This window comes from Parus major, chromosome 7 (genome assembly GCF_001522545.3).
Source record: "Parus major isolate Abel chromosome 7, Parus_major1.1, whole genome shotgun sequence".
In the NCBI taxonomy this organism is placed as follows: domain Eukaryota; kingdom Metazoa; phylum Chordata; class Aves; order Passeriformes; family Paridae; genus Parus; species Parus major.
In genome coordinates, this window is record NC_031776.1 from 4,332,335 (window position 1) to 4,351,051 (window position 18,717).

The 18,717-nt window shown below is 38.3% G+C and overlaps 1 protein-coding gene across 7 annotated transcripts in view; it reads left to right on the plus strand.

Annotated features, from left to right (window-relative positions):
• Positions 1-18,717, plus strand: part of KANSL1L (KAT8 regulatory NSL complex subunit 1 like) — a 61,436-nt gene that overhangs the window by 7,865 nt on the left and 34,854 nt on the right. For 6 of the 7 annotated variants that reach the window (XR_001522754.3, XR_001522753.3, XM_033516038.1 and 3 more), the window contains exons 3-4: positions 14,352-14,493; positions 17,975-18,172. Coding sequence is in view for 5 of the 7 variants with exons in the window: in XM_033516038.1 (XP_033371929.1) it covers positions 14,352-14,493; positions 17,975-18,172 (340 nt within the window). In the remaining 2 variants the exon portion in view is untranslated. The remainder of the gene's footprint in view (positions 1-14,351; positions 14,494-17,974; positions 18,173-18,717) is intronic. The other variant, XM_015634475.3, reaches the window with a different exon arrangement.

An 18,717-nucleotide genomic window follows, 5' to 3' on the forward strand; every position in this document is an offset into this window, starting at 1 on the left:
AACTATGAACGTAGCTAGCAATGGTGTTTTTATTGTTGCTTACACCTTTTTCAGGAAGAACTAGGGGGAAATACATATCATTAACCTGTAGTGCCTTAAGTTGGCAGGAATCCTGTCAATACAATTACTGTGGCTTTGAAAATCAGTGGTGGGCAAGAGGAGATAGTAAAATGGCTCTCTGATGATGATACAACCTTTTTCTCCCTTTTTCTTTTTACCTCTACCTTGGTACACTTAGTCTCTTCAGTCAAGAAATTTTAGAAAGCAGTGAAAGGACAGCTGCTTTCCTCTTCCCAAAGCTTGAGACACAAGCATGTCTTAAGGTTTGTTGAGATATAATAGTTAGGACTGTGATACACAGAACAGAGCTGCACACAAATGCAGCAGCTTTGTAGGAGCTTCATGACAGTCATATTTCACATGGGCTCTTATAGACACAGGGTTTGTGTTTACCAGTCTTTCCTTATATACTCTGCTATTAGAGTGTGTCTAATAAAAATAAATTTAAAAATACTTAAAAACACTTAGTTCCCATTGTGCTTCCTGAAAAGCATAACGCTCAGAAGAAACCAAGTAAACTTCTCAAACTGGAAGAGCTTTGCCCTGTTGCATGTTTCTAGCTTCAGTCCAGCAAGGCTGTATCAAATCTCTGCTGTGTTTTGCTGAGCTCTGTAGGTCTGAAAAACAGAGGAGAAAAGTTTTCATTTCCTTTTACGTATTGTCAGAATGGTAAATACTGTGCTGAAGTTCAGCCAAAGCTGGAGTTGGCAATGACTTGCCAACTAAGTCAGGAACATCTTAAATATTTGAGTTACAAAATAATTATTCTTTTGAAATATTTTAATAAAAAAATATCATTTGGGCTCTCCCCAGCATAGGAGAGCCCACATTCTTCTCGTAATTGATATACTTGAACTTCTGAGTAATAGCTCTGCCTCTAGGATTCTGATCTTGTGATTACATGAACTGAAAAAGAAAACTCTTGAGAAATTGTTGATTCTTGAACAGTAGTGGATAATGCAAAACTTGGAGCAAAGTTTTGTGTGATGGTTTTCTTTTTTCTGCCTGCCAGGGGCACTTGAATTTCTAACTCTCCCTGCCAGTCCTTTACCTTTATTCCTTCTTGTGGCTTTTGGTAGTTATCTTTCCACTTAAGGCTTACTCAGTTTACTTTGTTGCACCGATGAAAAAATCCACAGAGGATTATTAAGTGCAAACCCATCACATTTGGCTCAGGAAATCCCCAAGCTGCTACTGCTGGCAGCTGTGGGAAGCGCTGCTCCCTCCATGCCTGCAGTTATAATACTGTTATCTCAGCTATTCCTAAGAGGCAGGAGAACTGGCTAAGATGATCTGTAGTCTGACTCAGTGTGGGCCTTTATTTTGGGTTGTTTATTCTTACCCCTTTTTTAATGTTCTTACTGATGAGCAGTTGTTCAGCAGCAGTGGCCCTGCTACATTGGCAGGGAGAGAATCACTGGGGTTTGAGGTGTGCTGCTGGGCCAGCAAGCTCAGAGTTAAAAGTACTTCCTGATTTAAGCCAAAGACTTGTCTGTGTGCCTAGGCTGAGGCAATGCTTGAATTAACATTGCAGTGAGGCTAGGCTGTCTCTTATTTGAATTTATTATTATCTCCAGCTTAGAATGTTTTTCTTCAGTTCTCCAACCTTCCTCAGATTTGCCTTTGTGGCTAAAATGCTGCCCTTTTTCTTCTAGGTAACAAAGGTAAATCAGTTATTCACCAGTTCAGCTGGTGAGATTTGCTGTTTCCTGAGCCTTACCACTTTAAGGCCCTCTGGATTGCCTTTCATCTGGACGGAAGAAACAAAGTTAATACCCTTTTTTTTTCTGCTGAGTGAATTTACATGCTTTGAATTGCCTTTCTCTCCTCAGGAATTGGTTATAAGTGCTTTCCAGAAACAAGGGGATCATGTAGGTGAAACAATACTCATTTCCTCACCCGTGTGGGAATTTTTATTTTGCATAGTGAGGGCTTTTACTCTGAATTCCTCTGTAATATTTTTCATAATACTTAACTGTAGATACTATAAGGTTCAAGTAATGTAGTGATGAATGGAAAGAATGTTTTGTTTTTGCCCATATCTCAGTATATGATTGCGTTTAATTTGAGGGTGTAATCACACTGGTGACTGATGATAGTTGTGACTGTAGTGTTTTTAATTCTTTTTGTGGGGGAGGAGCTATCAATCCAATGTGCAAGGCAGGGAAGAATCTGCAGTTACTGCGCCTACCTGAGAACAGTCTGTTTCCCATCAGGAGGGAGAAGCTGATTCCAGCTCCAATTCCTCATGCTAGTTAAAAAAACTGGAGTTATTTTTAGTGTTTTGAACCTGTTCATTCTCATTATCCTGAAAAGAGTTTTTCCCAATGAGTATTGACATAAGCTCTTCTGAGCTGTATCTCAGTGCTTTGTGGCTTAGGTAAGATTGTCTTTATCCATCTATTTCAATACCTTTGTTGTTTAGTTGCAAGTAGCTGTTGTAAGATATTTAGACCATTGTTCCTGCATTACATAGATTGTGTCCTCAAGACAGGAAAGATCCTTGGTCTGCTGGTGAAGGCAGTTCACAGTACTTATTGAACTTCTCTAGTTCCTAGAGTAATTGGAAAGGCTCATCCCATTTCAAGAGCTTGAACAAACCATACTTTATTCTTTTGAGTGTCTGCTAGAAATAAATACGAAAAAACAGTTGGCTGTCTTCAGGACCTTTGTCAATTTGCTGTTGCTGTCAGCTCATGAATGTCTTTAACCTGTCAGTTTTCGTAGCACCACATTTCCAGCAGTAATTTTTGGTGTATTTTAGTACATTCCATCCTTTAGGCACAGGAAATTGCCACTACCCAGGGGATGTGGTATTCCTTTTCTGTAGTTTCTAAAAGGCAGCTTTTAGGTGCTGCTCTCTGACTTGCTGTTAGGTGTTTACAAGCCAGAGCACCCAGAGAGGGCAACACAAAGCTGGTCATGAGTAATTCCTTCAGGGGTTCATAACTAACACTTGATATGCAACATCCCAGCAGCTGAATTTACTTCAAACTTGTTGATCTTTGTGTTTCATGAAGATGAAAGATTATACATAGAAATAGTCATAGATTTCAAACAAGGTGAATTGGATGGTGATGTGAGCTTAAAAGATTTTCAGCAGCACAGCTCTATTCTGGGAGCAGTGTGTATCCTGCGAGGCAAACTCCACATTCTTACTGATGTATTTTGTGTCTATTCCTGATGTAGTAGGAAGTACAGTGTACCACAAAAAACTCTGATGCTCAGGTGGTCATTTGGGAAACCTTTAAAGTTGCAGAGTGTAGTACACTACATACGTGATCTTCCAGAATTGAAAGATACATCACTGTGGTTCTTTGAGGAAACAGCTGCTCACTCCATCAAGCAGCAATACATGCATCTAATCAATTAGAAAGAAAAACTGCTTGCAGTAGATTTTTCTGCAAAATAATTAGCTCTTTCTACTCATGACAAGTCCTGTGCCTTTTTTTCCCAGTTCTTCTTTCCCTATTCAAATACAATCCTTTTGCATCGTTTGTTGGGATTTTCCCTCTGAAAAATGTTTTCATGCTTTTTCCTCTGATTTCTGAAAGACATGTCTTACTGATTATCCTCCAGCAACCTCAAGCCTGATGAAGACACACTGTTATATTTTTCCATGCCCACAGTGTTTGTTGTGCCTGGAAACTTCTACAATAAATGTGAAGAGATAGTAAATCTTTCTTTTTTCTTTTTTTTTTTTTTTCTCCTTTATTTTTTCCCCCTTAGGTTACTAGTTGGAAAGGGAAGATGGGCAATCTGCTTTTAGCACAAACATGTGATGGGGAGGAGAGCATTAAGGTAGAGAAAATACAAGAAGGAAGAGAAAACATTATGACTAGTATCTCCAGATCTAATCTGTTTGTTCAAGATTATTTTCCATTTTTCCTAGCACTTTTTAATGTACTGAGCAACATCAATGCAGTTCTGCAGGCCTGGCTATACACAGCATTGCTCAAAGGACAGGGTTTATTGCAAGTCTTTGAGCCATGTTATGAATGTTTTTGCAAGGTCAGGTCCTAATTTTCTACACTGAGCTGTAATTTCACTTCATACCTGATATGATAACTGAATTATGAGTTTGGGAAGAGAAGTAAGAGAGTCTGCCAGGACAAAATGCTGCTCTTAGGCACAAACCCCCACTTGTTTCCTGGTTTTAAGACCTTTTGTTTCTAAGTCCAGGAAATGTCTTATTTGCATAGAAGATTAATATGAGGGCTTTTGAATAAGTATAAATTCATTGGTGCAAATAATATGCTGATTTAAGAATGTTTTATACGTTGCTTTTTCAAGAATTCCATTTTCTCAATTCTTGGCTCCTATCACTAGGATGTGGGAGGAGAAATGAAAGAAAAGATAAAAAAAGCTTTACAATGTCTTCTAATTTAAATGTAAGGTTACACGTATTATTTCAGAATATATTTAACCTCACATGGTTGGGTTTCCATAAGATGAATTTATAACTTCTTTAGGGTCCCACATGCATTTACTGTTTTGCTTTAGAGATCTCATGTGCAGCAATAAAAACTTGCTGTTGAGCAAGACTTTGTTCTCACAATATCAGAGTAATGCTCTTGTGAGTGGGGATCCTGATTTTTAACCTGTAATTACATTAATATTTTTGCAGCTGCTGAAGGCAAACTGAAAGGTTTTAGTGAAAAGCAGAAGGTTTGACAGGTTTTAACCTGCAAGGAAAACTTGGAACTGGGAACCTCAAATCATTTAAGTTAGATGAGTGTTGAATTTATATTAAATAAAAACTTGGCATTATTCTTCTTAATAACTTTTTAATACACAGTCAAGATAGCCTAGTAGAATAGCAGATCTAATAAGCAGGCACATGTGTATGTATATATAACCTTGTATGCTTAATTAAACTGGAGACAAGAAGAATTTGGTGCTTGATGTCAAGTGCTGATTAATTATGGCTAGCTTTTTTCTTTCACTAAACTGTGAAGTGTGTTTGTTTTAATTAAAATAATTGTTTATAAACAACCATGAAATGTCTTTATAACTTCTTGTAAAGCAAGGGAAGTGTTATTTTGGTTTATAGCTAACAAAGGGATATACCCAGTGCCTTTGAAAATCAGCATACATGGGCCCCTGATACAGGAAATAATTTAAGCACTTTCTTTTTCATATGAAGTAAAAAGTGTGCATAAAGACTTCCCAAAATAGGAATGCTTTCCTGTAACACGGTTTCATTCCTACTGCTAAATATGGCTTAGGAATGTGATGTTAGATGTTGGATTTAAATATATTGACCTGTGCTCTTTTTTTACTGAAATGACTGTAAATAATTTCATTTTCATCCACACACTTTGCCTAGCTCTTGTGAGTCAAAAGAAGTTTTCTGTTAGGGAATTTAAATCAATTCAATTTTCAGTTAGCAAACTTCTAATTACTGATACTGGTGTTGGAAAAACAAATAAACCTGAAGGTCTATGCTTGAGTATATGTGCACTGTAAACTCCCTTTCTGCCCAGCCCATGGGGTAGACTGAGCAGCAGAAAAATTCAGTGGAATTCAATCCCAGGCTCGTACAAAACACCCAAATAGCAAACTGTTCAAACCTACATTCATTGCACTCCCCAGCCCCTGTCCCTGCAGACTGAACTGATGGGTTTAACCTCAGAGTGAGCTCCATCCTTGACCGGCGGAGCAGCAGCCCAGGTTCTCTTTGGTTCCTTCTCCATGACCTAATCCCGGCTGCAGCAGCTGGGGGGGCCTGACAGCCCGGATGTCTCCTGCAGCAGGGTGTCCTCTGTATCCTGTGTTCTCAGTGCTGGAGGTTTCACACTCAGCACAGCCCCTGGAGCTTCCTTTCCCTCAGGGCTTGAAGTGGGACCCCTGCCATAAGTGTCCATCTGCCCTCCCAGCCAGAGGAGCGCTCTGCCAGCTCTCCCATTAGCCCTTTCCCCAAAGCATTCCACACGTGGGGCACATTCCCAGCGGTGGGACGTGGACATCAGTGTGTGGTGGTGTCTGCTGCTGCTCCTGTTCTTTCTCACCTGATTTCTCTGTCATCGACTTCCCCACCTACCACACCCCCTGACTCTGCTGGCAGTCCCGGCTGGGACAGTTTGGTATGGCTCTGTGGGGCTGTAACCCCTCCACTCCCAAAATTTCCAGTGCATCTGGCATCTGGCATGAGCCTTCCAGGTTCAACTGTTTGTTCTCCAAAATGTCTCAAAAATAATATGGATCTTATACATTTTACATTGAAATCTGATACTTTATATGCATACTGACTTACAAGATGCAGTTAGAGGTTACATGAATACCATAACGATCTCTTCCTTGTAAGAATGTACATACAAATTTTGGAATAAACTTCAGTGGCTGGACTAGATTGATATGCTGCTTGTGTGCTGTAATAATGTTCCATTTGCACAAATCTTTAAAGGAATGTATTTTTTAAGTTCTGCCTTATTTTATGTTGAGCATGGGCTACAGACGTAGCACTGCTTGGTTTCTTTTTGAAGGGCAGTTGTGTAATACTTTGAGAGAATTTCTAGGCCTGTGTTCCTGGTGTTTTGTTGTTAATCTATTGATGTTGTGCCATTTCAAAGGCAAGAAAAGAAGCTCGTTTCTAGGCAGCCCTGCTGTGCTTGAAGTTTCTTTCTCTGCATTTTAGCACTACCTGCGCTTCTCTGCTTCACATTGGACTGATGTACAGCATGTTGGGGTGCTGGAGCAAACAATAGAAACTTAAAAATGAATATTAAAATATTTTTAACAAAAGCCATTGGCAGATACTTAATTTACAGCTTTTTTTTTTTAATTTTATTAAGAGGAAATGCTGCTGGTTGTTTACCTTTTGCATGTTTTTTCTTTCTGGGCAGTTAATATTCTGACTGACTCCACCTTCACTAATCCATTTGGCCTTTTATAATTAACTCAGCTCTAAAGAATTACGTAAACAGAGCTGGAGGTGAAGAGCACCGACCAGGTTGTGAAGCCAGCCACTGGAAAGATTCACCACTCTAAGAGATCCTTTAAGAAGCTGAAATTTTAATTTATTCTTTCCCCAAACTGAGTTAACAATTCAGTGCAAGTATTACAGTTCAGTTTCCAATATAAAAAAGCAGCAGTAGTGAAATCCTTTGCAAGAACCCTGTAGCAGGCAAATAGTGTCTGTGGCATCTCATCAGTTTGGAAGATGTGATTTCTCAGAGGAGGGAGCATATATAGTGCACCAGCGAAATTCTTCTGAGATCTCTCCCTTGCTAGCATATCTAAGCATGGAGACTTTTCCATGTTTTCAGTTTTCTTCTACAGATTTTTTTTCTCTTAATATTGATTTTCCTCTTCTATCCTTCCCACTGTCCCTTCTCATTTTGTGGAAAAGGTAAAAATTTGATTCCATTGCTACTTAATTGCTTGCTACCTAATTTTTTTTCCCCATGAATTTTCTCTTCAAGAGAAAAATCACAGCTATGGTTGAGAATTTCAGGTGTTACTGCATAAATTCCTCAGGCCTGATGCCATAGCAGAAACATTCAGCCAGATACAGTTTTTTTTTTGGTTTGGGAAGATAAGATGTATATTGTATATTATGTACTGGTATCAGCATGCATTATTGGATGCAATTCTGAAAATATTAAGTGACCTCAGTGTGTCAGAGATGGTGGGAACAGGCATGGATTTCAGAAATTGTTGTAATAAGCAGTTGCTGATGTCTGTAGATGATAGGGGAGAACTATAACCCATGTTTTGGGAAGCTGTATAGTGTTTCAGAGGAAATTGTCTGCCAGGTAAAATTCCTATTAAACACCAAAGGAGGCAGCAACCTGGTAGGACCCAGAAGAATGACCTGGCTGCGGATCTTCACAGAGATTGCAGGCTAATTTTGTGCACTAGAGAAATCCCCTCAATTGATGTTTTTGAGTTGGAGTGGGGGCGGGGAGTGCATAGCTTTGTTTGATGTTGGTTATTCCAAAACAGCAGCCTGCTGTTCCTGGATAGTCTGAGCAAAAGCTGAGAGTGAACTGCCACAGTAAATAATTAATGTTGATCGGCCTCAATACTATTTATCGGCCAAAATCATTACAGTTTGTTTTAATCTTTTTTGCACTCAGGAATGCATAGAAGAGATTGCATCCATAAAACAGCACACACTGGGTTGGTTTTTTTTTTGTTATGTAGTTATTAGGGGTTTAACAGTTAACTCATCCAGGGGAATTAATGCTTCAACGGCAACTGAAGTTAGTTCATTCTGAAAACAAACATTATGTAGGTGTGCTGGAAGAATTAGTCCTTGAGAAAGCATTTACGGGTCATTTAATAGTTGGACGTATTTGTTCAGCTATTACAAGTGTTGGAAGTTTTGTTTGGGAGTAGGCACACACTTTTATCTCATGACTAAAATCTAGATATGGTTATCTAAAATACAAGCATAGCTGAATTCACCTAATTTGAATATTTTATATTGTATAATCTTCTAGTCTTTGTAGGTAATCTCTTATTTACTGTCAGTGTCAGCAGAGAGAAGAAAAATGGATGTATTGAATTTCTCCACTATGTTGACCGAAGGTATCGGAGCCCTAGGCCCATATTGGTGGCTTGCAAGAAAATACTTGTATGCAGGACAGTTGCTTTTTGGGCTTTACCATGTGTAGTCAGAGAATTTAGTGTAATGCTGGTGAAACATTAGGGGCAGCTGAGGAAGTTCACAGCTTAGCAGCTCCAGTCCTGGAGGGACTCGCTCCACACTAGTGTGCTGTGGAGCATTTGTGATCGTGCCATGTGGAGAATATTTGTATTTTTGTACAGCTGAGTGAGCTTCCCAAGAGGATTGAGGGATGAGTGATTTTTTTCCCAGTGTTTCATGAAACTCATGATGAGTCATATGATGTCTGGAAGGAACTTAAAAACTGGAGAACCTTCTGATTTCTTTCTGCTTTTCAGTTTCCGGAGATCAGTCCTTCATAAAAACAGTAAACTTCTGCAGTTGTTTTCAGTGACTCCCACTGAGGAGGGTGATTAGCTCTTTACCCTGAGGGTAGAGTCACTCTGTGGTTTATGAGCTACTTCTTGCTTCCAAATACTTCACTGCTATGTGATTTGCAATAGGCCTCTGTTAGCCCAGGAGCTCCCAGTGAGGGGAGAAGAACCAGCAGGGATGGTAGAGGCCACTTTAGGACTATATCATCTGAAAATTGGGTGCCAGAACAATGTGGATTAGACCAGAGGGAACATCACCTAGCAGAAAGAGTAAAATATCCCATGTTGAGAGACTGGGCAGAAATGTAAGTGTGAGATGTCAGGAACAACTGCCCTTCTTATGTTTCATGTAGAAGTTTTAAGTTGGAGGATTTTTTTCCCCACCCACACTACGTGAGTGCCTTGCTCTCTGGTTTGTGTGCATTTAAGAGTGCTGTTACTTCAAAACTGGTGTTTTTAATGCCTTTTGAAAGGTGACTATGTTATGTGCTGTCAAATTTTTTTTGAGTTTTGATGTGGGTCTGTTGCAAGCATGCTCCTTTCCTGTTTAGCGGGAAGCATCCTGTCTTTGTCCCTGGAGACATGTCATGGTAGGTCATGTTACTTGTTCTCACTGGGAGTTATAAAGGTGGAAGGCTTTAGTTTGCTTTTAATTTTCAGCATATAAGATAACTTGTGGAGAATCTTATCATGGTCACAGGACTGCACAATCTAAAATACTCTTTCCTGTGCTCATCATACCTGCTTCAGCCAACCTTCCTAGATACTTAATGTCAATTCCAGGTTCTGTGTGTTTTGTGCATTTTAAACACCTCTCTGTTTCTCCATCATTTATGAACTGTTTTCAGGGTTATTATTTTGTTTGCTTATAAAAATAAAATATGCCTTTAAGGTTAAAACTCCACCTACTCTCATCTCCTGTAAAGTAAAAACCCCCAAACCCACGCACAAGCCCCAAACAGCAGCATGTGTAGCACAGCAATTTTATCTTGGTTAGCAGCTCCCTTTTGCATTCCACTAGGTTGCCTACATTTGTTTTTTTGGGACAAGCTGATCTTAGCTATTGGGAAAACATAAATCTCACCCAAAATACAATGGGGGCCCCAGAAATACTTCTGAGAGTCCTGCTGTGTTCTGCAATGTTGGTTTGGTTGTGTAAAAACATGGTTTGTTCTCAGTGTTTCTCTTTGAGGGAAGATGAGGATGCTAGGGGGTTCATCTGTGCATTCTGTCCTTAGGTCTGAAACTTCCTCCAGTCCCAGCAGCAGTACCGACAGTAATAGCAGTGCTTAGCACTCTTGGCTTGCCTCTTCAGCCTCAGCAGGAGAAAGGAGGTTTGATGAAATGCTTACACTGCCTCTGCTGTTGCTGATAATCCCCAGCTGAACTCTTTTCCATACTTTGGGATGCCCTAGTACAGCCTGAATGTCTGCTTGTAGCTGCGTTTTTGATCATACTTTGTTTGCATTTGTGTCTGTGCTCACTGTGCCTTGTTCGTTCTGCTGCATTTCTTTTCTTTCCTTCTAAGTTGTGCAGGTCTGACCTGCAGTCCAACCAAAATAGAAATGCAGGCAGGTATTTCACATGGAAACAAGTTGCCCCTAATGCAATTCTAGCATGTTTTCCTAGGGCAATTTAAATGAGAAGTTTTATTGATACAAAATCAGTATTGCTCTATTCTCTTCTAGTTGTCCTGGATGAATATAGGAGGTCATGTGCAGATTTATAGTCAGTGCAAGAGGGGTAATTTTATGTGCAAACGTAATGTTCCACTGTACTACAGTACTGAACATGAGAAACTTCACCAGTGTAACATGGTTTATACTGAGTTGCTAGCAGAAGAAGGATTTTGGAATTCCTGTGGAGGATGTATGATCTTAGAGTCAAAAGCAAGGAAACCAAGCAAAGATACTTCGCAAAAGGAGCACACAGGAAACGGTACAGACAGAAACATCTTTTTTCTTGTCTCATTCCCAACACAAAACAAGCAGGAGCTTCTACTTTAGCACCTGCTTCTGACTTCCTCCTTCAGTGACAGGCCTGGTTATTTTTGTAACTGGTTGGTTTTTTGGTGGTTTTTTTTTTTTTCTTCTCTGAGCTTGCAGAATTAATGAATTCTCTGAAGCCACCTTGAAACAACTTCCTTTACTGAGTAAATGTTAAGCTTTACTGTCTAGAATCCCAGGAGTGGATTGACACAGGTTTGGATTTTGTTTCAGCGTTGGTTTGGGGGTTTTTTTTGTTTCAGAAATAGGTTATCATTTGTCACTTGAGGGACCATACTACTTTGCATGCAAACAGCTCACTTTAGGAGTGTGAGGATAGCTCATTGTGATTTTATTTCCTTAGGAGTTACAAGCTTGACTAAAAGATTTGTAGAGAAATAGGCTTAGAGGAAAAGATGCTTAAAAATAACGCAAGATCAAACAAATAGGAGTGACAGGGATGGGAACAGAGTTCATCAATGCTTCTGTCTCTTATCCTGTCTGCAATGCATCAAAACTGGAAAAGGGATCTAGACTTAAGCTTGCTTCAGTCATGCTGCCCCTAAAATTAAAATGAACCTGCAGCAAGTGTCTAATCCATGTCACTGTGTAGCTGTCCAAGTCTTTGAGCAGGCATTGGGCATGGGGCAGCCTGGGCTTACAAGATGGAGAAGCTAAAATTGCTTCCTTTTGCCTGAGAATAAAATGTTTGTGCTTAGTTCTGTGGAAACCTTTCCTTAGAGTGGGGCCTAAGGACATTGTTACACAGTGCAATTAAATGCTGTTATTTTAATTATATAATAGAATTTAAGCCTTAAGAAATACTTGCATAGTGTTTTAGAATGAAGCAAAAACATACTTAATAAGTTTAACAGTGAATGCAATTGATTCAAGATTAAATAGTGTGTATAAGGGAAAAAAATGCAACCATTTTTGAAAAATAACTTGTGATGTAACTTTGCAGAGGATTCTTGATTATGTGTAAGACAGTAATATACAGAGATTACACATTTAACATTTCTTCTACTGTCATCTGTGATTCGATATTGGTTGTGGATTCCCCTGTGCCACACTGATTTCATGCAGTGTAGGTGACCTCAGTCCAGTTCTGGCCCTTTCCATTCTGCTTCGTTTCCCAGCTGTGTACAGGATACTTTACTTTTCTTCCCATTTACTTCCCTCTCCTCCTCAGTTTGTTTGAGAGTAGCTCACTTTTCTCCCCAGACTGTTAACATCTAGTTTGGGAGGTGAATCTGTCCATGCAATTTATTTCCTTTCACCTCGGCTTTCTTTTTACAACATCCTGGTTTGTGGGATATCATCATTGATTTGTTAATTGCCTATTGAGAAAGGAGCAGAAATAAACACCTCAATACTCCTGTTGGGTTTTTCTCGGTTATCCTCTTTAATTCCTTTTTAACTTTTTTTCTTCTTAAAATTATTAGCTAAGGGATTTTTATAGATTCATTAAGCAGCTCTTTCTTATGACTAGCTTTTTGCCAGACCAGGGTCCTGAGACAAGTCATAACTATTCCAGCCACCACACTTGTGTGAACACATTTAATTAAAAACTTGAAATTCAGATTCCCTCCCTTTCCCAGCAGAGCGTATTTTATGACTTTCAGGAGCACAAAAATGCAAAAGCTGTCAATTCCAGAGAAGTTTTTTTCAGGAAGACCTGGTTAAAGCATAAGTAATTGTGACTCTTTACTCTTTGCTGGTAATAATGGGAAGATAAAGAGAAATAAAAAGAGGTCAGAAAAATGACCATTTTCACAAGATGACTTCATATGCCTTTTTTTTCCTTGAGGAAAATTACTTGTAGAATATATAAGATGCAAGCAATTTATTATCATGTATATTTACAGAGTTCTTTTGAGTTTCTTTTTGATAGTAATCCAGATAGCTTCCTCACTGAATTTGTATTTAAATTGGATTCAATCACCATAATTTTCTTATGTTCATTTTTTCTGTGTTCAAGAGAGCTTAAACTGGTGATGAGTTATGTGGGAGGATAATTTATGTTAAAAAGGGAGAAGATGATGTATTTTAGGGGTGACCTAGTAGAGACTGTGTCTATCCTTACTATTTATAATAGCTAAACTAGACTGAAAGTTCTGAAATTTTGAGTTATGTTTTATAATATTAGCATTGAAAATTTTAGGATTTTCAAATTTGATGGTTCCCTACTCCTGGCCAGGATATGTCTAGCGTCTCCCACTGTGTTATCTTTCTTGTTGAGATAGTTGACACAAAATTCTGCATGAAACAATTACACTTGCATTATGTTCCTGTGCCAGTTCATTGGTGTCTGCTATTTCTTGTACCTTTTGTGATACTTCAGTGCTCTTCATTGCCTGGGGAGGAGGAGATCATGTATTTTTCATATGCAGAATTTACAGTGTCATCAAGGATCTACATCCAGTAATTATCCCAACAACTTGAGGAAGAGCACTTCTTTTCTAAAAGTTTGATTTTTTGATTTTACAGTTTTTTAAATTAGCTGTGGCAAAGTACTTGGCAGCTTCACTGGGGAAAAAAATACCAGCTGCTCTCTGTAAATAAATTAACTCAGTTAATGGTAGGATAATTGTGGAAGTTACATACTAAAATACTGCATTGTCTTTTATATACTGGTTAAACTTACTGAATATTAAGATTGTTCGTTGCATGGTATGGTTTCCTCATTCATTTATTTAACATGTAGGTTGAAAAATGTTTGCTGATACCAGTGATGAATTTAGCATAATAAAATGAAGGTGTTCACAATGTCAAGTACCAGGAGGCAGATTTTTTTGTATTGCAAAAAGCATCTATTTTAAACAGTAGTAAGAGTGATCTGACTAAACTAAACTGACACAGATATTTATGAAACAGCTTGAATGAAAGAAATTGAAACTACTTAGTTGGGTTTTTCAGGCAGTGACTTGATATCTAGTTGGTCATTGCTGGATGATATTTTATTTGATTCCAGTTCTTAGCAAACCATATTTGTGAAAGCTTGTGGGTGGAAGTATGGTGTAAGAGTTTGGATTCTTGCTGGTGGAGTTACTGGAATTCTTTACACATCTGTAATCAGCCTTAACTGATAGAGTTCAGTAATTTATCCAGCTCTGAGTTTTATAACCTAGAACAAAAAGCTAGCTTAGTGTGGGAATAGCCAGTGAGCATGGATTGTACTGGTTTGGGCCAGTTCTGTTGCTGCAGGAATAAGCTGATGTGAAACTGGATGGGTATAATCAGATATCTTCTGAAAGCAACTGAGATGCTTGCAACATGAGGCAGAGCAGCTGTCAAAAATGTTCTTGTGCAAATGTGGTTATCTTTATTTTTGGACTAACCATCATTTTGTCTTCACAGCAGCTATACTTCTGAATGGAAGTGGCTTGCAGACAGAGCTAGAATTGGCAGCCGTTGGACATGGCTTCAAGCCCAGATTTCAGAACTAGAATACAAAATCCAACAACTAACTGACCTTCACAGGCAAATACGTGCCACCAAGGTATTGTCTGAAAGCTCATAAATGGGCTTTTCAAATCATCTTTTGCCAGTGTTTCTTGTAATATTTATGTATTTTGTTCCTTGTTGCTGTTCTTTTCTTTGCCCTAGACTTCTTGGGTCTTTGCAGGCTATCACCTGCAGAGTTTAATGGGAAAGTCTTCAGGAGCTAAAAACTACTGTACTTTAAACACATCAGTACAGGACTGTGATTTGGGAACTGTTACCTTTGAATCTGTTATAGTGACTTTGTTAGTGGCTTTCAGGGGCCACCAGTACTGTATTTATCACTGGTTTTTCCCTCTGCAGGAGAGGTGAGATTGCCTTTTCAGATGGGATTTTCAGTTATTAGTTTTCAGGGTGGGTTTTTTGTTACTTGCAGTGCAAGTTTATTCTGAGGATTAGATTGTTAATGTTTGTACAGCACTTTAAACAGGTCAAGGATTAATAATTACTAAAATTCCAGTGTGTGTAATTCATGTGCTAGTTTTTGTAAATTGAACTGTCTAGACAGTGGGAAAGTGACATTCCTAAACCATTAGTAATGTAGCTATCAATTTATTGTGTTGCTCAGGTCATTCTCGCATAAAAGAAGCCAAACCTGTGTGAGGTGGTGTGATAGAGAGAGGTTTTAGAGCAGGGGTCTTTGACTCTTCATCAATGAGCCTCATGTAGGTTCTCTGGTGTGTGTTAGGGTCAGATAAGCACAACTGAGAGTAGTGAGAAGATGCTTCAGAGTTCATGTAGCTGAACTCCCTCTATAAGACTTAGAGGGAGTTTAAAAGGAAAGGAAAACCATCTTAGAGAGTATTTCCCTCTGAACAAATAAAAGAAAAATCATTCCATCTTCTCCTTTTGCCCTCAAAGCCCTTCTTTTCATATCCAGCTTTTCCCCAGTCAGGTTTTTCTTTACAAAGAAATGAAGACCCTTTGTTTAAGGGTCTGTGTAAGGAGATTTTGTATTTTGGTGAAGGGTGAGAATGCCCATGGTTTGATGCTGTCCTAAATACCAGACACATGCCCATTATTATATCCAAAAGCTGTCAGCCTTTATGATGTCTTAGGTCAGAGGAGCTACAGAAGATTGAGAAATAAATATCAGACAAATAAGAGGAAAAACATTATTTTTGTCATGCATTTTCTTTGGGTGGTATGTTGGTTTGGAGCCAAGTCATCTTCCTGGTAGAGATTTTTAGTGACATTCCTTTCTGAAACTCCATGCCCATTTTACCAGCTGTGATATTTAGTGTTTGGCACTATTTGTGTCCCATAAGAGAAGGCAGGCACCTATTTTCTTCTGATAGAATTTTTTTTTGTGGACATGTTTATAGTACACCAGTGCAGCAGCTACAGGACATGTGGGCTGATAGAAGAGCTCTTTGTTTTCATTTAGTGGCTGCAAAGGAATGACACAATATCGTTAGAATTTGCACGCTGTTTAGTGGTTTCAGAGTGTTTTTGATGTGCTCTGAGTGGAAAAAAAATGTGATTCATAGCCAGGGAACAACGATTTCAAGCAAAAGGCCACTCCTTGAGCACTGTGATGCAATAGGAAGGGAGAGGAGTAACTTGTGGGCTGTTTCCTGGCCTACTACAGTGTGTTTTCTCCATCTCTACAGACACAGAAGTAGCACCTCTGGATATTTGAGATACTTTCATTAAAAAAAAAAATTAAAAAAAAAATCTATATCTGCAAAGCAAAATAATTCCATCTGGGGAGGAAGGCAGTCATTGCCAAAACCTACTGTTTGTAATCCATTAACTTGTAACATAGTCTGTATTAGTCTTCTAATTCTTTACTGTTCCTCCTTTCTTCTGTTCCATCTCTCCCATTCCATATGTTCTGTCAATTTTACTCTTCCTTTTCTGCTTTCCTATTTCCATGCTTGGTAAACAAATTTCTAAAGCTTAAAAAAAAAAAATTAATTCCATTGGAAGCATGTGTGTGTGTGTATGTCTCTCTTTTCAACACTTTTAATGTGTCTTCCCATTCCTTTGACCTCAGAATTTTGGTTTTATACTTTATATTTTTTTATACCTTTTTAGGCATTAAAAGTTTTTAAGCACCTGTGTTTATTTTTAGAGAATATCTTTATTCTATGCTTCGAATTTATAATTCAAACAATGGAATAAATTAGGCACATTGAGAACAAGACAATTTCACTTTCTCCCCTAGTCTCCTCTTTGAAGTCTCTTTGAGACTTGCTTTTATATTTTAAGGCCAGTTGCTGCTGAGGCAGTAGTAAAGGTCACTGAAACTACAGGATCCTTAGTTTTCCACAGCCACAACCTAGGTGATGTCTGTCTTGCTTAAAGAAATAGCAACACATCTTCCTTGAGTTCACAGTATGGCATTCTTCCTTGTTCTTTTATTGAGTGGAATATTCTCATTAGAAAGACAAATTTGAGGCAGAGTTATAATGATCCCATTCTTTTAATATCTGCTTGATATTTGAGTAACAGTTAGTACTTTAAAATCCAATAAGTTCTTTCCCTTTTTATTTGGAAAAAACCTGGAGAGGTTTGATAGCTGTTTCTGGTATTAAATTCATTTGTACAAGATAATGACAAACCAAGGAACCGTTCGAGGACTGGGTTTAACTGTCACAAGGTTATTTTTGCTTTTATTTTGTCTAATATTTTAAGTTCTTTAACCAGCTGATACATTACCTAGGATTATACTAGATTACCTAGATTATACTATTTTTCTAATCTGTCATGAGGAAAACACAGCAGGGGTATTATTTTTCTAGTTCCATTTATGAAACTGTTATTTCCCTACCATAAAAAGTTGTATTTATCTTATTAGGTGATGTTCTAGATGTTGCACTGTATCTGATACTGTATTTGTGCAGATGGTCTTGAAAAGTAATGACAGTAATAGAATATTTAGGATAGTTCTAATTATGAAACTCTAAAAATGCTTACTGTAAAAAAATCAGTTATTAAATTGTAACAGGCTTTTGTTTAGAATTGTGTGATTTCTGCTACATAAAAATAGCAGCCTTAATGTTTTGCATTGAATAGAGATAGGAATAAGAGAAATAGTGCACTTTAAAATGTCTCCAGCAAAGTTTAATGACTGCAAGGATTAAAACTAAGCTCAGATCAAAGGGTGATAGTTTTTAGAGAAAAACCTCCTCTTAAATCAGCAGGCAGATGATCATGTAATATTCTACTAAGTATGAATTTCTGATCTGAATTTTGGCACAGATGTTTAAGCAGTGGTATAACACTGGAGTGATTGCTGTTACAAGGAGTAGCATAATTAATGCAGCTTTTTTTTTTCTTGCTTGCTTTTTTTTATTTTTTTCAATGCCTCCTATTTCCATATTTTAGCTGTGAAGTGTATTTTAAATCTAGCTAAGTGCTCTAAAATTTTCAGGAGGATTTAAGAGAAATGTGCCAGCTTTGACTGCCCCTTAAAAATTATTTAGGAGTGTTAATCTGTTGTCAACCAACTGTGTTCAATTGCTGTTGTCTAGGGGACAGTGGTCTTAGAAGAATTCCCGTTACCAAAAGACATTTTGAAGAAGCAAATACAATTGACAGACCAAGAAGCTTTATTAAACGCCACAGGGAATTCACAAGCTGCCATCGAGAGACAGAATTCTTTGCCAGAGCATGACTTTGAAATGTCACCCAGCAGTCCTACTCTGCTTTTACGAAACATTGAAAAACAGGTAAAGTAAAACAAAACCGAGTTGTCAGTGAAACCAAATGATTGACTTCAGAAATAGGGAGGTTCCATGGTGATGACTTCCAGAAAGAAAGATATTTTGCAGTCGTGGGATTGGGTTGTGATTAATTGAAGGGCTTAAATAAGTACACAGTACACCAGGTTTACAAATTAACCTTTTATTTCTGACCTGTGTTACCACTTTGTTTCCCTACAAGGGGACATACAACAGCCTCTAAGAACCATCCACAGACCTGCCCCTGGTTTATAGTTGGGTCAGTGTAGAGTTTCCACAGGAAATGCTTAATGTGACGTGAAAGAGAACAGCTGACAGTGGAGATATATTGAAATTTTTTTTTTAAAAAAGCCTCAGCAGAATACAATTGTTCATCTGCCTTTTCAAACATTGTAGGACTCTGGTTTGAAGCTGAGGAATTCCAGGTATTGACCAGGTACAGTGGAGATATAGCTGTGAGCAGAGTTTTGCTTTGCAGTGTGCAAAACAGCTGTTTCCATGGTTGATTCCAGGGAACAATATGTGGACTCCAG